Genomic DNA, 27,376 nt, shown 5'->3' on the forward strand with positions numbered 1-27,376 from the left:
TGATCCAATAAACTTTGGGGACAAGGCATAACTATCCTGTCATGTAATTGGGTCACAGATCTTCCAGCATAAACAGCAAAACCAGGAGGAAGAGGAAAAACCAAGTAGTTACTTGTTTTCCTTTCTGTTAACAAGGAAGGAGTAAGTCATCAAATGTAATAGGAGATCACCCCAAAAAAAAAAAAACTCACAAGCTCTTGTACCCAACTGAAGAAAAGTGGCAAAAGGTGGCTGCCCAAAATGATTACCTCTGTTGAGGCTAGCCTTGTTAAACAAGGAAACAGAAAGTCTAAATTCTTGCAAGTTGTCCCTGGGTTACTTGCAAAAGTTACCTCAGAACCCTCTCCTCCCCCTAAAGAGACACCTCGGTTGACATGTTTCCATCTTATAATGAATCATATTGACAAACACCAGGTGGCAAAAATGGAAGAGAAGAAGTCTGGTTGAACTCTGTAGTAGAAATATTAACTCAGAAATTCGTACTCTTTGGTAAGTTTTATTTTATTTTTTGGTAAATATTGTTTAATTATAAATGAAAAGATAACTGTAAAAATGCAGACTGTGTTCAAATGCACAACATAAATAGTATATAAGCAAAACATTCCTGTTGACAGAAACCCATGATGAGTGCTTCATCAAGAAAAAGTGAGTATATTATTTGGATGAAGTTTTTACACACAGTATCCAGATAGAGGGTGCATAGAAGTTGGTGGTAAAAATTTGAAAGTTAGAATTTGCCTCATGCATTTTAGTGGGGTATGAAAAATTGAAGCAAGCATTCTTAATGCTTAGATGAGTAAAGAGTGGAAACCCTGAGATTGAGAAACAACTATAGTGTGAGTGGATGGTAAATATGTTTATGAATAGGAACATGTTCAGGCTCAGAATGAGAAAATGATTCACCAAAGAGGAAAAGAATAGTTTGCTGTTACAAAGTCTTCACATGAGATTCCAAATTTTCAAAAATATTCCTGAGAACATACTGCTGAAGAAAAAGAGTCATACATAAATCCTGGAGATAAGTAGGGTTGAGTGAAACAGGAACCAGGCTGCATCCCTCCCAACAGAAAAACCATGTGTATTAGGATAGAGTTGAAGAATATAAACAGGCCAGCATGAAGGTAATCAGGAAGAGGCAATTCCTCAAAAAACCTTCAAGAACTCTGTGCATTACCTTGGAAAGGAGGTAGATATTACACAAATACCATAAAAAAAAAACAGGGGTCTACCTAACCACATGAGCAAAACTGATAGTAGGCCAAAGCAAACTGATCTGCGGAAGATGAGGCATGCTTAATCACCAGAAAAACAAAATGCTTATCATGAACCCTAATAACCACGGAAGGGGAAGAAAAACTAAACAATAAAGAAGTATCATGTAATGAAGATGGATTGTGATCATACTTGAGAAACCATCTCTAAAAAAGGGCATATTAGGCCTAGCCAACTCCAGAGTTGGGGTATAGGAAGACATTGCAAAATCAGGTGGAGAAAAAATGCTGCTAAAATCCTTGTTGATCCAAACAGGTTAGGCAGGGTCAGGAGGAATATGGGTTAAGTTCAAGAAAAGCAAGCTGATTCATATAACAATCAATTCATGGAAGATAGCCAATAAATCCAAAGATGATAACCACCCCACCTGTAGCCTGTAGAAGCATATTAGTACAACATATGATCCCCAAAGTGGTAAGCTGATCTTCAGAATTCATTGTGTAAAAATGAAAATCAGACACAACTGTCTGATAAAAAACTTGGAAAATAAGTTATCTGCAGAGTAATTAATCATTGAAAAACAAAGAAAAAAGAAATCCACTTCAGTAAAATAAAAAAACAATAAAATTTATAAATTTGAAGATCACAACAAAAATGTCTTGACACAAGTACTGCCAAGCAAGAAGTTATGTAAAATTGAATAGAGGGAGTCACGTGCATCAAGAGTACGTGTAGCACTATTATTTGTTGAGGACTGTCACATTTTAATCAGTTGACTGTAAAATATGTGGGAGCTCTAGGCTTGTGGTATGTGAAAAAATTTAGAGAGCAACACTACATGTGAATAGTTATTTATGTAAGAGGAAATAATGTACTGTAGCAGAACTAGATGTTAATGAACAAAAGTACGTGTGAAAGGCCATTATGTTTGTAATAGAAACTGTTTGTAACTATTTAGTATATTTATGTATATGTACAACACACTTACCATAGCAACAAAGTTATACTTCAAAACCACCTTGCGGATAGTTCTGAATTCATCCTCTAGATTATAGTTCCACACTTCTCTAATACCACATGCTTCATTTGATAGGTGAGTATTATGATTTCCTTGGCTGTTGGAGTACATACGTCCTGTAGGTGCTGGCATTATAAAGCTTCAAGTAACCACATACAATGACCTCTACTAAATGTCCAAAGCAAGGAATACACAAGTTTTTCTGTCAACTTAGAATACAGTTTAGTTATTTTTGCTGCTATAATATGTACAGTAACCATTGATTTTATTTATTCTTCAAAGTATTGAAGAGCTAATATTTTCTTCTGTCCAAGTATTTCTGAAAAAACAACAACAACAAAATGCAAAATTAATTTATAAGACAATAAATATATTTTTTGTGCAATTTAAATACTCTAAAAGAAGTGCAAAATTATTGAACTGTCATACCTCACTCAACATGAAAAATCCTAGATTACCTGGCCTGGGATTACAAACCAAAATCCTAACTTTCTAGCCTGAGAGGACAGGCAACACCTCCTTCCCCAGTATTATGAGGAGGATATAGAACAAACTAAGTGTCTGCAGATGTTGACACATAATACAAGAAATATTCTGAACAGTAAATAGAGGAATGATATTTTTTGAATTAGCTAAATCAAGAAAACTCCTTATATATTTTCTGTAAATATACTGGTAAAATAATGATAATGTGATACATGAAACATTTGCTGTCAAAGTTAATGACACAGATTTAGTACATAACCTACGAGTTGTATGCTTTTTTTTTTTTTTGTAATGGCAGTGACAACTAACAAGTAAAAGCAACATATAATGAATATTAATTGATTAGTTTCTTCAGGTATACATGTATGTATGTGTGCGTGTATATATATATAGTTAGTTAGTTAGTTATAACCAAAGACAACCTGAAATAAAAATAAAAGCACTGCACCAATTGAAAGGATTTCAAGGTTCAACTTATGTGGAATATACAATGTACCCTAGGTTTTGGAAGTGATGCGAAAGTAGGACCCCCATTAAGATGGGGATACACCGTCTATAAGTCTTTATGTAAGACTGGCGAATGGAGGTTAAGACTGATGGATGGTGTATCCCACCTCCATGTGGGCCCTCCTTCCATAGTCACCTCCAAAACCTAAAGCACATTTTACATCCCACATTATATACTGAACCATGGGATCCTTTCAATTGGTGCAGCTTTTTTTATTTCTGTTTTGGCTTGTTTTTTATTATAACAAACTAACGTTAGTCAGGAGTTTGGATTTGCTGTTTTTTAACAGTCTTTGCTTTTGATTTTGTTTTATTTTACTTAACTCTTCAGTATTAATATTATCTGTACACATACACACACACAAATCATAATTGTCTTAATTTTTAATACTGTTGTAAGAGAGTTATCTTAATAAAAAAAATCTCAAGTCAAAATCAATGCTGCTGTTATAATCTAAACATACCAGTAATATGTTTGGTTCTTACAATGCATTTAGTCACCTACAGAAGAAAAAATCATCCTTACATTTTCTTCCCTTGTGCTATCATTCCATAAACTTGTGTGGCATTGATTATGCTTGATATTGCAAAGACATAATATAATTATTTTGGGATGGTGCAAAATGTCTATATTCTCTGCTCTTCCAGTTCAAAAACTTGGAAGATCCTCAACAGCCACATAAATGGTACAGGCTCAAAATTCTACTACAGACATTGAAGTTAGAAATTTAGAGAACCTGAAGACTGAGTTAAAGACCTTGAGAAATCAGTGGTCTTCAATTAATAAGAAAGCAAAGATGGTTGCCACTGACATGGGCATTGACTCATTTCTTCTAGAAGATTATCACAGGAAAAAAAAGGCATTTTCTTTATGGAAATAAGTGAAACAATGAAAGTACAGTTACAGACACAATGGCAGAAATTGTGTCGAAGGAAGAAATATTTTTCAAGGTTATTAACAAAATATACGATTGCATAAGTTAGGCAACAACTGAAATATACAACATATTTGAATTTCTCTGGTGTTATCTTGATAAAACTGATGAAATAATCATATGCAACTACAAAACACTTGCTCCAAAGTATAGAGATGGCATGGCAGGATAAAGATTACTTGATTAAGTATTGCACTTAAAGGCAATTCATAGAGCAAATATGGGTGACAAGCCATTATCTTCACTCTGACTTCTTAACAATATCATAAAGTTGAAGTTGGAAGATTGATTTCCTAACATATGCATTGCACTGTATATTTTTAACACTATCAGTGATTATTCCTTCAGCTCATAGGTCTTATAGTAGATTGAGCTCAAGAATAATCTGAGGAGCAACACAAGCCAAGAAAAATTAGCTAATTTAACAATTTTAAGTATCAAGAATAAATTGACAAGACACATTAATTCTGATGATATAATGATTAATTTATTTCCATAAAAGATAAAAATGTGCTTTAGATAATCTTGATTAACTACAAATTCAGTGCTTAATTTTTATCCTTGTGTCACTCCTTTATTTTCATATTTTGAAAGCTAAATATAGTTTCAAATAAAAATATTTTCATTCAGTTTGTCTTTGTATTCTATAACTTTTCATTACAATTAGTTTATTGAAATGTACAGCACTTGCTATAAAAGAATGTGTATAGCATCTACATTCAAACAAACGACAGCATGGTATCACCAGAGGAGCAATAAAATTGTAAGCACTTTGAAATACAGGAAAACTAATATATGACATTGTAAGTTTTGCAAAGGTAGAAAAAATAATAAATGTAATTAAGGAGGAGGGGCCCAGAATCAGGAGAAGCATAGAGCCCAGATTTCTCTCCTAGGCCCTAGTGGTAAGTGAGGACTTTCACATTCTACTAAGTAAAATGATAAGATACTTCCATTGCAAAGCCTTGAGAAATAATGCTCTAGAGACAGGGCAACAGGTGAGCCACTTTACCTATTCTGAAATGCAAAATGTTCCTCATTTATTCAATCAAATGTGGCAGTTCAGTGGTGTATTTGTCTTTGTGTTATAATTATTTACCTCCTGGAAAGTGTTAAGGTGTTCTTATGGAACACTCCATCTCAACAGAGCTCACTGTTACCAGGAAATGTCTTTATTCGTCAATTAGTAGCTAGTGCAGATTTAGAAATAAACATACCTGACCAGGTAACACCCACCATAGAGTGGGATACAAAGGAAAATTATGCATCAATGAAAAAAAAAAAAAAAGAGAGAAATAAATAAAACGAAATAAAGTCACTCATCTGTCTTACAAATTAGCCAGGGCATGAAGAAGAGCCACAGGAGGTAGCTAAAAACCTTCTGAAAATCCAACCTGCAAATCATGTAAAGAATAAGATATAAATGGTCTACACTCTAGCCTGTACAATCTCCTCTAATGGGCAATGCAACCAAGCTGCCAGAAACATTAAGACATGGTGAATTTGATGAGATGAGCCCCAAAGAAGTTTGTGTTTCTCAAGTGAAAACCCAGAGTAAACAATGTGTACCAACTGACAAACCCAACATGTCAAAGTGACAGTGGATATGTTATATGATACCATGGAATCCTAATGAATAAAAAAATTGTTTGTAAACATGAGAAATGGAGAGAAGAGACATGAAAGAAAGTACCTATCTGGATATAACAGAGCATAAGTGGAATGGTAAAGAGTCCCATGAACATGCACTGCAAATACATTCAAACACTGATGTCCACATTAACAAAAGAAAATAAGTCTCATGTAGAAAGTGATACAGGGAACACAATGCCATAGGTTCAAAGGGTTAATGATATAATGCATGGAAAACCAACTAGATATCTCAATTAGGAACCTAGAAAATATGTCAACAGTGAATAACCCTAAAAGATTTCAGAAACAAGGACAAAACCATGGACTCAGAAACTTTAAATCTTTCAGAAAAATGAAAAGTAGCTACCAAAATTGCCTTATACAGAGAAACAGATGAAGGTGCCAAACTTTTAACAAATAACCATATCAAAAATTGCAAAATATGAGGGACAATGGGACAAAAAATATTAAAACAATGTTTAAGAGACCACTGATGATAAGTAAACCATTTTTATTCATAAATGTTTAATGAAAAATGCTGAATGTACCATGTTAATTAAGATACCACTCAAGAGGCCAATCCTTGGCTTTGTGCAATGGACCACAAAAAGCTATGCATGAAGCTGGAGTATAGTCATTAACAGATGAAGAATGTTTGACTGAGGCTTACATAAAAGGGATGGCCAGAAGGAAAGTGGAAGTGGTTGGCACTCCTAAAGATACTGAAGGAGTGAAAACCAAGATTAATCTTGCCAATATGGCACCCCCAGAAGAACCTTAAAAGACGAGAATGAATCAGCGCAAGAAACTTGGATAACAGGCAAATTGGAGAAAGTACGCAAAGATGAAGATCAACGCAATAATGGCTTAGAGCATCTATACCCAAAGCCAGAGGTTGAGGGGCAGGAGACCAGAAGGATGGGAGTTAAGAATTCAAGTGAGTGTCCCAAGATGAGAACAGATCTGATGAAAAAGCTGTGAATGAAATATCCATTTCAGGTGAAGAACTCTGTTGGAACGACACAGCAGATCAGCCACTAAATTCATAACACCTGGAACATGATAAGCAAGGAAAACAATATAACTGTCAGCCCACAAGAGAAGATCCAACATTTGAAAGTAAAGAGGCCTGGAGTGAGTGGACCCTTGCTTGGAAATGTAGGAAACTATAGTGGAATTGTTCAAGTGAAGCATTACTACCTTCCCATGCAACAATCTAAGAGCCTGAGACATAGCTCTCTAAACTACTTAAAGCTCTAAAAAACTAATATGGAAAGAAGATTCCTCTTCTGTCCAGATGTCCTTGAATTCCATATCCTCAACATAAGCTCCTCATCTCCATAGAGGAGCAACTGTGAAAAGAGGTATACCTGACACGGGAACAGGAGATGGTCATCTCTGTTCAACTACCAGCCCAAATTGAACAGGCTGAAAGAAGAAAGGGTCACTGGACTATCCAGTACATCCATGCAAACGTTTAACTGGTCTTGTAATGACTACTGAAAGAAATTCATGTAGGTCAGATGCAAAGGAATAAGTGATTCCAAAAGTGATAAAACTGCATGTAGCAATGGAGAAGGTGATGACTTTATTAGTAGAACAGCCTAATCCACAGCCTGAAGGTACAGAGGAAAAGGTTAGGCCCAAATGAGATTGTAATTGAAAAATACCTCTAAATGGATGAGGTACCATAATGGATTAAGAACAAACTTCTCCAATCTTGATGAGAAACCCAACTTGAGCAGTTTTAAATGAAAGAGCTTGAGTGTGAAGCAATGCCAGGAAGGAGTAATCAAATGTCAGTTGTCTATATAATATTAAATGTGAATGGCCAATGTATGAAAATGATAGGAAAAGGATCTGACTATCCAGTGAAAATTGTACGAGGCAGGTGCAAGACCAAAATGGAGATAATGACAGTCTCCAAGATCAAAATACAAAAAGAGGCATTGGTGGCATTCAATTTTGTCATCCATAAACCAGCTGCAAAGTGCCACTGGAAGAAAAGAAATGACTCCATGGTAAATTGAGAAGGCTGGAGAAAATGATGAATATGAAACAAAAATACAAAAAGTAAACTATGTAAGCCACCAGTGAACACCTGTCCTGAAACATGCAAGTATACTGATGGAAGTAAAGTATAAACTAATAAACATCATCTTGTTACCAATATCAAACTTTGATTCTTGATAAAAATTGGGAATAAAAACTTTCAAGAGTAGAGTCATCACACTCTATGGCCTTTTTGTCCAGAAGGTTCTTGTAACTTATCCTAACATTGTAAAGTATCTATTTTATTTGACCCGTTCATAAGCATTACATAAAAATGGATGTTACAAATGATTAGATACTGATAACCAATTTGCTTCTGGATGGGTATAGCCTTAGATCCTCTATGTGCAAAATAATGTATGTTCACACACTTCACAGGTAAGCTTACCTTTTTAAGTTAGTGCACAGTCTTAAAATATGTGTGCAGCCTGTATGCCTATTTCTGAAATCTGCAGTGAAATTTAAAATAAAAATATTTATACTAAAGAAGAGAATATGACAAAAATGTCATACCCAAATCAGTAATGAAATGTGGAGGAAAATACACCCCATTTAGTATTCATTCAAAATTTGAAAGTAACATTAAAATGCTAAATTAAAGTCTGATTGTTGATTACATACCTGTTCCAGGATCAAGGTAAACCATACAACACAAGTTATTTCAAATTTGCAAAAATAAATGCACCTCATTGAAAATAAGCATATAAAGGTATTGCTATTTAATGAAATATTTATTTAATTTAGGGTTTGACTTCTCGTTTTTCTAATTCAAGCTACATTTAAGTTCTAAGGTTTCTTGACATTTCCAGTTCAAGTATTAATTTTCCAGTGCATTAACCATGTTCTCATACATCAAAAAAGTAGTAAAATTCATACTGATTTTCAGCTTACACATTCTTCACTTCAAGAATAAGTAAACATAAACAATATTATGATACGTCAGTGTACGTAATTTTGATCTCCAGGAAGGAAATAATGGGAGAAACATTACATGATAAATAAAATGTTACTTTTTTTTTTTTAAAGAGTTAACACTAAAGCTAAGTTCAAATTTGCATGGGGTTATGGCAATACGTACTAAAAACTAGTAAATGTTTCTTGTTTGGTTAAAACTAAATAAGTACTTAGACTATTTTGTTTAAAACAAGGTGTTCGACAAATAGGAATATTTTCACAACAAATATATCTATTAACAATTTTTCTGTGTTAATATTACTGCTATAGTTTTAAGATGTGGTCCAATTTCTTTAAAATATTGTCCTATTTTGTTCTATTTCAAACACAAAAAAATAGCTTTACACCATAAATACAATTATTATGTCATATTAATGATGTGCAACAGATATTAAATTATTATTAATTCAAAGTTGTACAAAAAGTAGTCATAATGTATGATTCTATTCTTTAGAAATATTCCATATACAAAATATGTACAGACACTTGATTTGAGCAAGTTAGGAACTTCACTGGCAAATGTATTACATTTCATTTAAAATTATTATTAAGTTCTCAAATATTGTGCCTGGTAATTTTAGTATTCAATTCAACTTACAGTTATGAATATTACATCACCAGTGCTTTATCATTCAAATACTTGTATAAAAACTATTTGTTCCAGTTCTTCAAAAAAGAAAGGAACCTTTGTTACAATTCTGTCAAAAAGTCAGTGTAATGTTATAAATTGAATATATCTGATAAAGACCAGAATGGTTCAATTAAATGACACCATTGAATCAAGTAAATTCATTCACAGAAAACAGTAATCACTTTCTCTTTAGTAGGAACACATCTTTCACATGACTGCACAAAACCTAAAAGCATAGTTTCATGAAGAACTATTAATTTGTATTTATAATTTTCTGATAAGCTGTTGCACATAAATACATACTAGAGCAATATTTCTTGTCTCCTCCACTTCTAACTTCAACAAGCCTTTGCAAGCAAGAATTATGTCACCAGGTATTAGTTAAACCAAGATTTTATAATTATCTGACTTATATATTTGCTACTGGCATAACCTTCAGAGCCTTTGTGAAGTTAAGAATTTCTTAATTGTATTATGTTGATTATAACTGTACCATGTCAGAGACCTTTCTAGTAAATTTGATAGATGTTTAATAAAAATTTTGAAATAACCCACAATAACAGCAACTCTCAATTCAAGGTATTTATGAGGTATGGTCTTGTGAAGGTTATAATGATCTGACCAGTAACTAAGAAGTTTCGTTACTATGTGCATATAGTAGATTTAAAAAATACCTAGATGCAATTGCTGATAATACATCAAATAGTAAACAAGAAACTAGGTGGGAAGATTCAGTCTCAAACACCACAATTCTTACCATCAACTGTTGAACTTTACACAAGGAGCTATTATAAACTTTGTAGTAAAATAGTGCAACACAGTTAAAAAGTATGAATAATAGATTAGTAATATTTAAATTTTCTCTTAAATTAGTTTTCCATAGTTAGTTGACTGAGTTTTTGTTGAACAGAATCAAATAACACACAAGACATGTTTGTCTGTACCTTGGCATCAACTACACTTTCTTTCTTCTTACAGCTGCCCTCTGCATCACCTATCACGACTAGTGTTGCAAAATTCTAACAATAATAAGTTTGCTTTATGATCTTTTACTTTTCTGTTTGTAAGGCATATAAATCTATTGTGACTAACTGTTGTCTTAGAGTCATATTCTACTTTTAGAGATGGAGAGTTATATAATGTCTCTGAAGGAACGTTTTACTTTCTATAACTATGGAAATCACTAAATTATTATCTATATGTATAAAATACAATTTTTTTTTTAAAATAAATGGGTTACTTGGTCAGTGTTACTGTTCATAAATTCCTTAGATTTATAACAGGAATCTAAAATTGTCTCACTCATTTAGGTGCAATATACCAAGCCTTAAAAGCTTTTACAACAAGTACAACTTAAAGTATTTACTTAATTAAAATACGGTAATAATGTCATATTCATCCAAGAACTAACACTGGCAGAATTTAATGCATCTTCAATGATAAGTAGTGACTAATGAGTTATGACTATCTCAGTAGCATAATTTCTTTTTGTCAGTTTGGTTTACAAGTAACAATTTTTACATATACAATATTACAAAAGAATACCATTATTAATACATTTTACTATGTTTCTTTGACAAAGTAGTTTCAGCATACACAAATTTATCGATAATTTGAGGGTGCTGTATCACTGTGGTTTATTCCAGCCAACTAGATGTGCCATCTTCTTTCTGACAATTCTTTTTCTTTTTCACCCTCATAAGTTATTATACCAAAGAGCCAATAAAAGGAAACACCTTTGTTCCATCCACAAAAATATCATCGCTATTCATAATTTAATTATGCAATTCTGCATATCTCATTACAAAGCCCTTTGTAATGTTACTCCTCTATGGAATATCAGAAGTTTTATAATGTTAGATGAAAAGGGTCTAAACAAGTAGTGTTGTAAGATACAGTTAGAACCTTTAAACAGTGAACTTTTTAATGGTAATCTAAATAGGTTTAAAAAAATGAAATACAAGAGCAAGATTTAAAACCACAGAACTAGAATGGTGCCTTAGTGATAATAATCAAAAAGTGATACGTTATGTGAAAAATAATGATACTTGTTCCTATAATTCCTATAACTATTGGTTATCAGAAAGATCCTAAACTTTTACCTTTCAAAACAATGAAGCTTATAAAAGTAACTCAGCATAACAAGATAAACTAAACTTATTTATAGTTTTGAAGATATAAATGCTTATAAACACAGATATAGCCTTCACTAAACTTATAAGAGGCTCATAAATATCATGAGAAGTATGATAAACTTAACTTGCATAACATTTAAAATTTCCTAATAAGCATTATTACAGGTGGTTATACAACTTACATAACACTGTATCAAGTTGGAAAACACTGACTGAAAATTCCACCATCTGGTAACAGTTTGAAAACAATCCAATATAAATAGAAACATCCTCACCTTCAAGTATTACTATTTGCCATTTTGAAGCAATGTACAGAAGAAAAATGTTTTCTATGAGGTGTTTACTACAGGTCCATAAACTGAAAGTTCCCCATAGTTTCATGTGTCTCAAATTATTCAAAGTGGCAAATCACAACATTAACTTTTCCTATGCCTATTGTATTATATCTATATGTGGTATAACAAAAAAAGTACTTCTAAGGTGACTGACTACCGACATTTATTTCTGATGTTTCTTAGTACACTAAATAGCAAAGCCTTTAAAATGGTCACTTGTTTTCCATATACTGTTAAATGCTATTAATACTCACATTTGTTAATCAGTGCTAACAAAACTTCCATGACTAGTGATGACCTATCTATATTTTGAAACATCTATATGAAGGGATAGAAATTAAAAACCAAACTGACCCTTACTGTGAAAAGATCACATTATACATTTTCAAGAAATGACCAATCATATAATTTGACCAATTAGTTTTGGTACCACACTCTTTTGGCATTATTTTGTTTAGTTTTTTGTTTTTCTAATTTGAATGATTATTTTTACACTTCATTTTTTTAAGAAAACTGAAATAACAAAATGTTAGTTAATACCAACTATATATTAACATAACATCTGAGGGACTACAATGTGTCTCTTGAATCATCATGGCCTGTCCCATTTATTTAATAAAATACCCATCTGTCTTTATCTAGCCAGCCCTGAATCCAAAATTATTCATGAAGCTCTCTCCTGAATTTTCACAATCATGTTACACCTACCATGTATAAAATCAATCTATTTCAAAGGTTGACAGGTCTGTTCATAAAACAAACCTAATTTCAAATGACTTTTGCCCTGTCAAAACTTAAGTCTTGGTATCCTAGTTTCACTGTTTTAAGAACAAAAATAAAAAATGATGATGCACCAATCTTACCTGTTTCCATTATAATATTGAATATTTCAATCAGATCTCCTTTAACCTTACTTTTTTAAAAAAATTATATAATTTTAAGGACCTTAGCCTTGGTTCATATGACAGCTCCTTCATCCCAAAAATCATCCAAGCAGCCATCTTTTGAACCCTTTCCAAAAATTCAATATATTTTTTAAGGTAAAGAGCTCGAGACTAAACAAAATATTCTAATATTGCCTAAAGATAGATCTGTACATAATAAAAATAAACTTCTTTGACTTATATTCAATACTTTTGTAGATACAACCTAAAATCTTATTTGTTTTTCAACTAGCAACAACAAATTGCTTGAAAGGCTTATAAGGCTAACTGACCAAAATACAAAGATCATTTTAAAGATAATGTTTTAGAACAATATGGAACATAGTAGTCCATCTTGGTCATCCTGTCCTCTAAACTAAGCAAAAACCATTAACATAAAAAAAAAAACCTCAAAGTCAGTGCTTACAAAGATTTCTCTTAAATTCACTTCTTCCACAACACCTTAATGCAGCCCATTAACTAACCACCATTACATTAAGCTTTCTTAGCTGAAAATGACTCCTATCTTGCCAAAACCTTATATTTGCATCCACTAGTCCTACTGTCTTACTGTTAAGTATGGAAAAATAAGAAATGCATCAATACTATCAATTCCCTTTACAATCTCTTTCATTACTAAGGATATTAGTTCTCACTTTTAATGTGTAACAAGTATGAACTGATGTTTATTACTTTTATTAAGCACACAATATGCAATAAAATATTCTAATTAACAAGTAGGAAACACCTAAATCAGATAATTTTTTTCAATATAGAACAATATGAAAGATTTCAATCTCTCTACCTCAGGCACCATTCTAGTAAACCTTCTCTGAACTCTTTCCAACAATTCAATATCCTTCTTAAAGTAAGGAGTCTAAGACTGAACACAACATTCCATTGTGGCTTAACCAGTGATCTATACAATGAAATTATAACGTTAGACTTGTATTCAGTATTTCTGAAGATACAACCAAAATCCTATCTGCTTTTCCACTTGTGACAGCACACTGCTTGGATGGCTTAAGAGACTGATCAATCATTACATGATCTCTTTCTTTTGTAAAATTATTAAGGTTATTTCCTTTCAGATTATGCTTATAATTCAAATTATGATAACCCTCATAATCTGAGATGGCATCTTAATGCAGGGGTGTACAGACCTCTAGGTGATGGATGGAGGTATCCTGACAGAAAGACATCAAGTGGATTTGCTACCCATTGTTCACTTTTTCAAGTAATGCTGACAAAAATGAGTACATTTATCAGTAGGATACACCTGTACTAACTGCCAGGATCACTTTTTCAGGATGAAGAAATAAAAGTCCCAGACTTGCCTGCTAAGTCAAATAGCTTAAATCCAAATAAACAGGTGTGGCACTTGCTAGTGAAACTAGTTATACAGATAATCTGCTCCTAGGACTGTCCAAAAGATCAGAGCTGACTTTATCCAGGAACATACAGTCATCCAAAATGATATCAGCAGTGTGGGGAGCATGTGCAGAGGAATCATTAACAGAGGAGGACCCAGCAGTTACTACAGTCTCATTTTGCTAAACTTGTTCATCTTTTTTTCTTTGTTAAATTTATAAACCTAAATGTTTGCAATCTTGTGTTAATTTTACTTTTGTTACTTGTAAATGAATTTTTGGACTTGCCTAGCATTGCTTACTTGAGATATTTGTAATAAACAGGTTTCATCAGTATTATATTGAACATCTCTTAAGTTTCTGTTTCTTGAAATTTTGAAAAACATATCAAAATCTCATTATCTTTTAATTTTTGTAAGTAGTATTTAGCAAATATAATAAATGTAAGTAAACTGGTAACAGAGAATAAAAACTAACAAAATCTTTACATGATTAGGTTAGTTCAGGGATAATTGGGGTATATTTAATTGAAGAAAGGATAAGGGTACATTTGAAAGGGTTACCAGGATGATTCCAGGGAAAGGTTAAGATATCTTATTTTCTCTTGAAGAAAAAAAGATATAAAGTTATATTATTGAAGATTAAGGGACTACCCAAAAAACAACAGAATAAATACCTGAATTATTTGTACCATATTCTGAATAGGACAAAAAACACAAGTTTTAGGTTGAAAAAAACAGGCAAGATCTAGTTAAGATTGTTTTACTTCTAACAGGGAATTTGGCTTATGAAATGAATTGCCATTGAAAGTTGTGGTTCCCAGCATTTTATACATTTAGGGACAGATTAAATAACTTTGAAAAATAAAAAGATGGATTTACATTTTTACTTTTTCAATTGTGGGTGAGTAAGGAAGTCTTCAAGGACCAAATAGCAAATGTTGTCCACATGTTATGTTACAACAAGTGTACTGTATTTATAACTTCTGTTGAAATAATAGTCTTCAGCATTTTCAATTACATTTTTTGATGAAATCCTGGCAAAGAAAACCTAAAAATTAGTTTCTCAAATTAAAATTTTATTTACAAAGATTCAAAATTTAGCTTTTTTATGATGCTAAACTAGGTTGAGAATTACAATTTTCTTCCCAACTGTCTTCAGTAAGTATATCTAACTGCTATTTTTATGCTTCAGTCTTCACTTTCTGATGGCATCATGTAGAACAATGGTTCACATTTTTCTAGTTGATTCCAACCCCAAAACTTTATGTACCACTTCATAAAATATAAATTATGAAAGTACTTTTATTCCACACTGTAAGATAATTCACACATACCAATCATAGTTATTCTAAATCATACCCATACTTTAACTCAGTTTAAGTAAAAGACCTACATGTGGGCACTCACATTTTTTATTCAAAATCACACACACACACACAAAATCCTAGGGTTAACTCCTTTTACTAACTTAAATTTTAGTACTTTTCAAAATGGCACAAGGATTTTGAAATCAATTTCACTGTGTACAGCAAAAACAACTCCCAAGATTATCAACTAGTGCTCAACTTTGGAAATTATTGAAAAACTCCTATTTTTGAAATGTTTCATAAGTGTTTAATTTGGACTAAACAACAAAGTTTGAAATAATATCATTAACACCAAAGAGAGCAGTAGAGTATATACAACAATTTACATCTTCGGTATCAAGCCTAACGTGAGACCTACAAATTAAAACATATAATTATAAAATATTACGCGCAAGTTTCCACTACGTATTTAGCAAATGCATAAATTACCTCAAGAAAAGGTAATACTTGACTAGGTTTTCACGTTCATACACATCCCATTTACGGCCCAAACTATACTGTAAACTTTTATTTTTACTCTGTCAATAAGATTATGAATAAACGTCTCGAATATTAGGCTTAACTCAACAATCCGGTCAACAAACTGTAAACGTAATAGCGTCATTTTAACATATTAAAGTATAAAATTAACTCGATTGTAATTTTTGCTCTTTTTAAAAACGTATTTCCCCTTTATTTACATTTCGATTTGCTTTACAGGTTTAATACATGTACCTTTCTATTTCAAGTTTATACTACAACTTATTTTCCACCCGATACTTACTATTTGTGTCGGTTTTAAGAGTGGCTGCCCAAACTTAATGCAAAATAAAGCTAAATAAAAAATCTTATTTGGACATATTAATTTATTACCTGTTACCTTTACTCGAAACTTTCTACACAACCTATAATAGGTACTGAGGTGAACAGTCCCTATCCCCAAAATTACTTGTACGCCATGAAAATGAGTTACGTTAATAATATTGTTAAAGTTCAAATTATTTTTTACTTTAAATATTTTAATAAAAATCACATTCAACTATGTAAAAAGTAACAAAAATAATACGAGTTTTTAACCATAATTTCACTGTTTATTCTAAAAATCTTAAAAAATGTAAATCTATATTTGTACTATGTTTTGTAATTCAGTCACACAATTTAACTAAACTTAAATTCAATGCATTTTGCCAAACGTAAGTACTACTTCGTTTCTTTCTTAAACGGTTTAATACACGTTTGTTTAATTCATTCGTTTATTGCAATTAACGACATATCACTAACTTACTACGCCCCCTCTTCTAGGCTAAGTTTAGACGTTCTAAATCTTACAATATGTTTTAAACATTTATAAAATTTGAGAAAAAAAAAAATAGGAAAGCTTGTACCACAAAAGAAAAGTAAATGTTTTTAATGTTTTCGGTCCTTCTCAGGTGACTTTAAACTTTGACGGAACAAAAGATTCTGAACCTGATTTAAACCAGGAGTTTGATGAGTTGTTCGTTTTATTTTTCAAGATTAAGTATTTTCATCTGGGTATAATCAGTTCACCTTGCAAAGATTTTACAAAGATTAGACATTTTATTACACCACAACAGAAGAAAATATGTAGTAATTTCAAAAATCGGAGTTATTTGATTTTGACATTTGATCAGCAAAACCCGTGGATTTCTAACGTAATAAAAACATTTTAAGGATACTTCATAATAACAAAAATTTGAGAGATTTTTTAAAGATACAATAACCACTTCGTATCAAAACGGATAAAAGCTAAATCATATATTAGTTCACACACAATTTTTCAACTGAATCAATTTTTTACCAATTTTACCAATTATTATGGACAAGTTTTTATAGGAAAAACAGATAGAGTGTTACCTGAAAGAACATGTGAATACACTCGTAATATCCAGAATTGTGATCGAGACAAGCCTGTGGCTAAACTTCACAAACAACAAAATCAAAAACATTGAAATTATGGACCTCCGTCACTCATCGACAGTCAAAAGGGAGGGAGAGAGCAAGAAGGAAAGTACTAATCCAATGACTTGGGACCAATCACTTGAAGACAATAAGTAAAATACTTTGTTTTCAATGACTTTAGTTATATTATCCAATATTTAGAGAGTCGCTCAAATGGGAAATTAGAAAATCAAAAACTATATAAGTAAGTTGCTACTACTTTCTTATGCCCTTGAACAGTGGGCAGGGATGATTAAAGTTATTTCAGTGATTATAGGCCTATTAGCCTTCAATTAGTGACAGGAAAAGTTTTAAAAAGCTGATAAAGGTACTTTGCAAAATCATTTAACAAAGTTTAAATTTTTGTTGGCTAGTTAGTACGGTTTCGTTAAGAGAAAATCTCGTCTTACTAATGTTTTGACATTCTTCGAAGAGTCTATTGCTTATGTAAATGAAAGTACAGTTGTATCTAGATTTTCAGAAAGCACTTAACAAAGTGCCAAATAAAAGACTTTTTAAAAGCTGTTTTCAAGGTTTGGGGGATAGATTGACTCATTGAGTAGAAAACTGACTGGTTGAAAGAAAGAAGAATGTTGTTATGAATGGAGTACAGTCAAGGTGGATTAATGTCACTTTTGGGTACCTCAAGACTTAGTGTTAGTGTCCTTGCTATTTTGATATACGACAGTAACATAGATGAAGGAATTGTCTATATAATATTTAAATTTGCTAATGATATTGATGTTTCAGGTGTTGCTTGCCATAAAGAAGGTGTTGCTGCTTTCCAAAACGAAGGATTTGGATTATTTAGTGAGTTAGGCGAATAATCGTTAGGTGGCCTTTAAGTATAACAAATACAAGGTAATGGTTCGAAACTTCATATATTTTGACAGAAATAACCTTAATGGTGTTATGGAAGAACACGACTTTGGTATTTTAGTTAATTAGTCTCTTAAGCCATTCAAGTAATGTGTTGTTGATAGTAGCAGGACACATAAGATTTTAAGTCTTATCTACAGAAAATTTAAACACAGATCTGTAGAGGTTACGATCGCATTGTATAAATCATTATTTATACCACATTTGAAATATTGTGTTACGTCTTGTGTTTTTTTACAATAGGAAGAACATTGACTTTTTGGAAAGGATTAAGAGCATGGCTACTAACATAACACCTGGGATGGTAAGATGTCATACATTAACAGTTTAAGACATCTGAAATTATTTTATCTTTTTTGTTTGTTTGTTTGGAATTAAACACTAAACTATCTATGTTCTGTCTATCAGGGGGAGGCCCGGCATGGTCAAGCGTGTTAAGGCGTGCGACTCGTAATCTGAGGGTCGCGGGTTCGCATCCCCGTTGCGCCAAACATGCTCGCCCTTTCAGCCATGAAGGCGTTATTATGTTACGATCAATCCCACTATTCGTTGGTAAAAGAGTAGCTCAAGAGTTGGCGGTGGGTGGTGATGACTAGCTGCCTTCCCTCTAGTCTTACACTGCTAAATTAGGGACGGCTAGCACAGATAGCCCTCGATTAGCTTTGTGCGAAATTCAAAACAAACAAACAAACTATCAGGGGTATCGAAACTTGGTTTTCAGTGTTGTGAGTCGGCAGACATAATGCTGTGCCACTGGGGAACATTTTATCTTGAAAGAATCAGAGTTATAAGGAATATGATTAAGATGTTTAAGATTATTAAGGGAAATAACAGTGTTGCTATGTTGTATTTTTTTGTATGTGAATCGGAGGGCTAGGGGACACAAACATAAAGTACAGCAGGTTGAAGTCATCTTCAGCTAAGACAACCTTTTTTTAACTTTGGCCATTGAAATAAGTTCCCTTCGAATGCGGTGGATTCGGCTCATTTAAAGAAGTTTAGATAAGACTTCATAAAAAAGCTGAATGATGACGGCTGGCGTCAAGTGTTTTACTTTTAGTATACTTTTAATTTAAAATTTAGTTTTGTGGATGGGCCTCTCTAGATGAACCAAGAGGTACCTTAAATTGTTATTATTTCATTATATATGTATCTACACACTTATGCTCATTCGTCCTTTATTCGTGTGTAAGTATAGGTATTATATATAATATATATATATTATATTATTATTATTAATATTATTCTATACACCTTTTTTGTAGCTTATTTTATTCTTAGATGCAGTAGCACTATATATATCTTTTGCTCTCTATTTACCTGTTATTGTTATTCATTTTAAAAAAATTATCCTGCATGTGAATTTATAATACTAAAATATCGAGTTTCTAAACCTGCGGTAAAGAGAGCCTCGACAGCCCATTTTGTAGCTTGCGCTTAACAACACATAAAAATAATTCGAAGACTTTTAAATATCTTTAGAATATCAGTTTCCAGTTATTGTTTAGCCTTACGTAGATATATGAGTTAATACTATCAAAATATTAAAATAATATTGATTTGCTACTGATTCAAGTGTATGTTTTTCTGGATCGGCTGTATGATGCTTATTTCAAATTACATATGTTTGATAAACTCCTCTGTGATTAGATCTTTTTTACATTGAAAGGTTTGCTTATGTGTTGTCTTTTTCACGTAACATATGTTTATATGCCGTATTTAGTTTAATCTCATGTTTTGATTTGATCTTGAGCTTAATTTGTCATATTGCCATTGTTCTATGACTTATGTTTAAGTTACTCTTACTATTGTGTCAAACAAGCCATCATTTAATAAAAAAATGTGTGTGAGTGTATCTATTTATAACTGGAAAGCCAACCACTGTACTGATAGTCATCAAGACTTGCATGTACACTTAGGGCCCTCTATGAGTGACTTAAGATTGTCAACGTTCAGATTTATACTTTTTAGGAGTCCTTATATCTTCAGTGTATGTCGTACCAGCTTGTAACAGTACACTTGCTAGATCAATTGTCACTAAACTTGGCATGAATACTTTGGATTTCTCGTGGAGCGAGATATGAGAAGGGGTGTGCTGGCAATTATTTAATAATCGATTCTGATTAAAGTCGATGGCATTCGATTCGTAATCTGAGGGTCGCGGGTTCGTATCCCCGTCGTGCCAAACATACTCCCCTTTCAGCCGTGAGGGCGTTATAATGTGACGGTCAATCCCACTATTCGTTGGTAAAAGAGTAGCCCAAGAGTTGGCGGTGGGTGGTGATGACTAGCTGCCTTCCCTCTAGTCTTACACTGCTAAATTAGGGGCGGCTAGCACAGATAGTCCTCGAGTAGCTTTGTGCGAAATTCCAAAAAAACAAACAAACTTACTGTGATGTTTTTTCTATTACCAATGAATTAAGCTTTAATATAAAAATTGTCTTTAAATCATCAGTCTTTTCATAATTAAGAACATCTATTCACCTTATCTGTATTAATAAATGGTGTAAACGTACTCTCAGTTTTACTTAAAGCTTTGAAAATTACTTCAAGAAGTTGTAGCAAATTGATGATACTTTATTAAGTAATTGTTAAAATGTATTGCATAAACGTAAAAAAAATGGTTACATACTTCTCGCTGGATATTCATTTCTTGTACTGCAATAACTAAAGATAGTTCAAATACTGAAAACCGCAGTAAATAGTTTTAATACTTTAAATCTTCATACACGATGTAGTCTTGAATCATATTGTGAATTACGCAACTACAGTAACATAGCAGTATATTTTTCAAAGAGTAAAAAATCAGTTTATATCTGAAAAAGAGTGTAGTGAGGATATTAAAGCCAAAAAACTTTTAAGCTGGCATGGTAAACTCAAGAGGCTTTTGCAAGAAAATCACTTAGTACTTAGATAATGATATAAAGGAAAGGTAACGAACTAGTTTTATCACCCTGGATTAGAATATTAAGGTACCCAGATTGATACTATTGCTAAGTCTGAACTATAGGTATCAAAGAGAATAAACTTTCCATTTTAGTTGTAATTTATCACATCTGCTAAAATTTCATATTACCAATGAAAAATCTTCTGTAACAATTCAATGTTGCACTTTACAAAACATTTTAAACTAAATTTTTAATATTGTATAAATTGTGCATTAAGTGACTTGTATGAAAATGGAACTTGTCCTTTTTAATTCTTTCACTTGTTTGTTTAAACGTGTTATATCATTACTAAACATTAAATTTAGTGTTTGATTTAAATGTAACCTTACTGTAGTATTTATTAACTGTTATGGTGTAGAACACCTTCAGCTAATACAGCATACATTTAGTAATCATGTGTAATATTATCATGGGATTAGACAATACTTTTAAATCATACCATTCTTTAGTGCGATTTAAATTACCAGTTTTACTGTGATGTAATACCACATGTACATGACTTACAAAAATTAACTTTGTTTTCTTATTTCTTATGTGTATATTTTTTTCATCTTTGGACTCATTCCTTTTTGAATTGCTTTAATTTTTTTTATTAAACTTATTTTTTGTATTCACACCTAACCAGTTAAGTGTTTATTTATGCTCTTTTCACTGTTTCTAGCACAATGAGAAAGTTTTTTTCTCATTCAAATACAGCAGTATACTGCATTTGTATATCTTTGTATATATTATATATTTCCCTGAAACAAAAAATGAAAACATTTTTCTTAAACAGTACTTGTTAACACACTGAATGAGAGTAATACTTTATCCTTCCATCTTTACAAAAGAATCATTACTGATATAAAAAAGTTTTTTCTGTCTATAACATTAGCACAGCAGGTCCCATGATTTTAAAGAAAATTTATCTTATTAGTGGAGATATTTCACTGCAAAAGTTGGAAGGCAAATGTTTTTTGTTAAACTAGATAATATATTCACATCTTACTTCTTGTTGAACCTGAAACTATGTAGTAACTAACTAGCAAAAGTGAGGGTACCGAAATAGTGATTCAATGTATTCTAATTATTTTAAGTTTCAGCCTTCTTGTGTATAGTTACAACATTACATAATTCATGGAATTTAATATATCAAATTGATTGCATTAATCTGGAAGTTACCTTTTATATTTGGTTTGTATATATAACTTATTTTGATGAAATACAAGTAATAAAGAAAAAGCAACTATTACTTTTAAGGAACGAATAAAAATATTACAGAAAAGATCCATTAGGAATAGAAAACACCTCTGATGTACAGAACAATGTATTTTATCAATACTTGATGTTATTACAACACTTTCTGTCAACTGTTTGGAATACACAAATCAAGTTTGCACAGATTATCACACAGACAAGATGATCTCTTTAATCTTTAGAACAGGTGGATGATAAGATGGAGCCAAGTATCAAACCAAGCAAAATATACTTCATATGTCAAAACACTGATTTTACTAATAATAACATTGCTTCAAACATATAATCATAATAAATGAAAAATGTGTACAATCATGAAGCTGAAAAGAAAAAGCAAGGGAACTTTTATATAGTAATTTTTGTTAATTATTTTACACAGTTTTTCAACTAATTTACCTATTAGGCTCAAAAAAACAAAGAAACTGAATGATTATTCACAGCAACTACTACATTATCCCCTTTTATTTTTATTCATGAACAGTTTTAATGTCATACCTGTAGTGTAGGAATGTGTAACAAAAATAATCAGATAGTCAAGTTTATGAAAAATAAAGGAAAATGACAAACATTCAGTAATTACAATGTATATATTATGGAAGAGATAATGTGTACAAGTACAAATACTTATTTCTTTCAACTTTATTAAAAGAAACATCTTTCAGGAGGTAATTTTGATTAATACTACAAATAAAACACTGACTTCCTACAACGAATCAAAGCAACAATCAACACCATTTCATTTAACTAGGGATAATAAAGCAATTCCAAAAGACATTGAAACTGTAAAATCGACAACAGAATGCTTGAACAAGAAAAAAATATCCTCTTATGGTCAAATTTTATATACATTGTTAAAGCTTAATGTAGATTTAGAACTCAAGTACCCCTGCTGAACAAAGTCTTGAACCTAGAAATAATGTGGGTACATCATTTTATGACTGTTAACATTCCAACTCTCATTGTAGTCTAAAATGTGTTGTCTATGGTTTATTTCCTTGGATGTCTTCCATAGTTATTGAAGGAAATATTTATATTCTGTAACACACAGTAATTCATAATCCACTTAACTCTTTTGCAAAGAAATTTCTTCACTCATGTGGTTACTGTTGATTTTGGAATTCTACTTTCATCATTGTATTTGTTAGCGTAAAAAGTAACTGTTGTAACAACAGTATGTTTCTATTTTCTTGCCAAACATGATAGGCTTTAACATTCTTAAAACATGTTTTCTGCTGTGCATATTAGAAAATGTTGACATATAAGTTCTTTCACCTAAACAACTCATAAGTGACCAAATGGTCAATTTATGAAGTGTCTTTGCACATCATCCTCCATGTACTCTACAATTTTTGTAATTGTTTGGCAGTCTTGCACAAATAATGAATCACCCTGTACATACATTACACTATATGCAGTCAAAGCAAAAACATCTTAGTTAATAATCTATATTCAAACATTTAATCAATTCTTTTCAAAACACATTGCATTCCAATCAAAATTAATTTTTGTCTTCCACAAGACAATTAACTTTTTCATTTAAATTATGTCAACATATATGTGTATACATATGCATATCTATGTATTTAATTCAACTTGTGAATCTACTGGTTGTTCTGCATACAAATGGGAAGGTAAGACAATAAACAAAAGAAAACACAGTTATATATATACACACATTTTTTATGCACAACACAAGAGAACTCCAACCCATATATGCACATATCTAATCCTACATGAAAAAACAAAATTATTACACTGTGAAACTACATTTAACAAAAATGCATGTCACAAAGATGGCAATACATTTGAACAACTATACTGTGTTTTGGTCAAAGCTAGAAGTTGTTGCCAATGTATTTAATTGGCCTAGATTAAAAATATTAACAATTTCACAGTAATGCCAGTTTTATATATTTATCATTATTAATAATTACAGTGAAAAAAAATGATAATCCTTCAAAAGAATTTTGTAATACATACAATACTTATATCAATTAACAATTTTTGTAACAATATTAACATTGAAATCAACATCACTAAACTTAAGGTTAAGTTTCTGTAACAGAGCGCTGATCCTGTTCTTGCTTTTCCTGATCATTTGGACTCTGCAATTCTTCAGGTGTCTGTGAATTCTCATTTGAATGCTGGATTTCATTATTTATTAAGTTTTCATCAAATCCATTCCCTTTTTCTCCAGGATTTCCAGTATCTCCTTCCATGACAATTTCTTCAGGATCTGGAGCTCTAGGAAGAAATTCTTCTGCCTCAAACATTTTTTGGAACAGATTACGTGCCTGTTTATCAAGTGAGTATAAAAAAAATGTCAGTAAGTTAGATATTGTTCCATAAAATAGTTTTTTTTCAATGTAATCACATTTAACATTTGAAAATTGCTTGTAAACTTTATTTACAATACCACTCTCACACATAACCCCAAGGTACAAATAACAAAAAACAAATATATAAATTTAAAATATTGTTTAAATATTTTGTATTAAATTGATTATACAAAATATATGGTTTAGTTCATAAAGTGCCAAAGCAGTAAAACTCTTCAACAAAAAAACCTAAGAAAAAACTGCTGAAATGTTTTGAGATATATTTACATTTACTTCAGATAAGTGACCCAAAAGTATTTCATAAATAATTAGGACCTTATATAGTTAGCTCAATTAAGTTCCCCATAGCTTTTCATGAAATACAAGATACCATCAGGTAGCACTGTAGAGGTAATGGATATAGATTTTTATACAACGTGATGTAAAACCTATAATGAAGTTAAAATGAGCACATTAAAAACTATCAGTTACCTAACATTGTTTTCTGTCATGTTTCATAGATCTAATTAGTGATTCACTAGACTTTCGTCATATCAAATATTAAATAAATTACAAGAAATACATAAGTATATTTAATACAAATGAAATGCTCTAACAATTAGGCCTCTTAGTACATAACTTCATACACTGAATAAATCTAATATTCTCAAAACATTCTTTTAAGTGCTATTCATTCTGTGTTCCTATCAAATATATTATCATCTCTGAATAGAGAACTGATTTTACATGTAATACACATTGTGTATATTTGTTGGTATTGTAGTCAAATTAAGACTATACAACAGGTTTCACACCCAAAACATTTAAAAGATTTCTCCCTTTATTTTTTCTACAAATGTACTTACTTCTTTAACTGTAAGCTCATAATCTAAACTTTTTCCTGGTGATGATGTTATAATTGTTCCTGGAGGATTGTGCTCATTAAGGTTTACAGAGTTTGTTTCAAGTTCATTAAAGAACACACACCATAGAACTTCAGGTTTCATCACATCAGAAGAATCTGCACAGCCTGTGTTTTCTAGTCAACAGTAAGTAACAAAGATTATGCTTTAACAAATGCAGTTATTTGCTTTCACAAAATAATCATCCAAAGCACAATCATTTCTAAAAATTTAGCCTGAGAAACATACAACCTAGCTCATGGAGACAATTTTTATAAAATGGTTCTACACCCATTAAACTTGTACATGTAAAAGTATAGCTTGACTGGACTACCAACATCCATAGTCTGATCAGTACTACCATGTACAACTCAGTAAACCTATCTTATCATTAAACGCTACATGAGAACAATGTTCATATTATGGTGGACTACCAATATCTGCAGTCTGGTACTTTTACTGCCACTTACAAGTCAGTAAACACATCTTTCTAATTACTAGCTGGGAAGATATTTAAAAAGAATTAAAATGCCCTATTTTTTGCACATATTATGGATTAGGAAAATACGAAACCCTGTCTCAGCCATAAGATTCTCAACCAAATGAACGTGTTTTACTATATGTTGCAGCAACAAACACTTATAAATGAAAGATTTCATGTTATGTAAATTTAATGTAACACATAGTGAAGATATGGCCATGTGTTATTAGGAAAAAAAAAGTTATTTTGTAGCATAATATAAAGTAAATAATTTACATACCATCAGTATTCAGTGGACTAAATAACAGTTCTGCAGCTGGAAGCAAGTCTTCCTTGGCTGTCTCATGAACAGAGGAGCAATTCATGTACACCACATCTGAAATTGTATTAGTGAAAAACAAGCAACATTTGTATGCAAAACCTTATAAACAATGTAATAAATATAATTTAAATCTTATCCATATACAATAAGCCAATATATAAAACACACATACAACATGATGGAATTAATACATGTACAATTTCTACCCTTATGAAACCAAGGTAACTAATGCATACCACCATACATATGAAAAATGCTTTAAGAATAATGACTGAAAATGTGTTTACCATGAAATTAAACAAAGTTCTCTATTGGTTTCACATTTACACATTAACTAAAAGATCATGGCCATGTTCTTAAACTAAATAAAAGCAATACATCTCATACCTTCCTATGTTACTACATAAATATAGGTTATTTATGGAAATTACTATTACCATCATATATTTTGATTTTCATACATTTCTAAAATTACATTTATCTTCATTTAAATGAAGTTCAAAAATTATTTTCCTTAAAAGATGCAAATCTGTAGTGTAAAGTGTTTGATATACCTTGTTTTTGAAGGGTATGAGGCTGTTAATAAACTTTATCCAATATTTTATGATCACTGTAAGTGTGCTTTAAAAAAATGTAAAAAAGTGTCTCAAAACAATATCCACTAGTATTGTAAATGTATACGGTACTATATACATAAGATATGCATGTACGGGTTTTCTTAGAGCAAAGCCACATTGGGCTATCTGCTGAGCCCACCAAGGGGAATAGAACCTCTGATTTTAGCGTTATAAAT

At 31.5% G+C, this 27,376-nt stretch overlaps 2 protein-coding genes across 11 annotated transcripts in view; both read right to left on the reverse strand.

The window, feature by feature from the left end:
* The window catches only part of LOC143225863 (CCR4-NOT transcription complex subunit 7-like), a 75,622-nt gene extending 58,851 nt beyond the window's left edge, over positions 1–16,771 (reverse strand). For 4 of the 10 annotated variants that reach the window (XR_013014114.1, XR_013014113.1, XR_013014115.1 and 1 more), the window contains exons 1-2: positions 16,323–16,479; positions 2,201–2,549 (exon numbers count right to left, since the gene is read on the reverse strand). Coding sequence is in view for 6 of the 10 variants with exons in the window: in XM_076456008.1 (XP_076312123.1) it covers positions 2,201–2,362 (162 nt within the window). In the remaining 4 variants the exon portion in view is untranslated. Of the gene's footprint in view, positions 1–2,200; positions 2,550–10,371; positions 10,573–15,071; positions 15,227–15,988; positions 16,303–16,322 lie in introns of those variants that run through there. The other 6 variants (XM_076456011.1, XM_076456013.1, XM_076456010.1 and 3 more) reach the window with 6 other exon arrangements.
* A 5,848-nt stretch (positions 16,772–22,619) lies between these two features.
* Positions 22,620–27,376, reverse strand: part of Rep (Rab escort protein) — an 84,069-nt gene continuing 79,312 nt past the window's right edge. Inside the window, exons 14-16 of the mRNA XM_076456017.1 lie at positions 26,542–26,637; positions 25,745–25,917; positions 22,620–24,854 (exon numbers count right to left, since the gene is read on the reverse strand). Of these exons, the coding sequence (XP_076312132.1) occupies positions 24,609–24,854; positions 25,745–25,917; positions 26,542–26,637 (515 nt within the window). The 3' untranslated portion in view covers positions 22,620–24,608. The remainder of the gene's footprint in view (positions 24,855–25,744; positions 25,918–26,541; positions 26,638–27,376) is intronic.

Source organism: Tachypleus tridentatus, chromosome 9 (assembly GCF_004210375.1).
Source record: "Tachypleus tridentatus isolate NWPU-2018 chromosome 9, ASM421037v1, whole genome shotgun sequence".
In the NCBI taxonomy this organism is placed as follows: domain Eukaryota; kingdom Metazoa; phylum Arthropoda; class Merostomata; order Xiphosura; family Limulidae; genus Tachypleus; species Tachypleus tridentatus.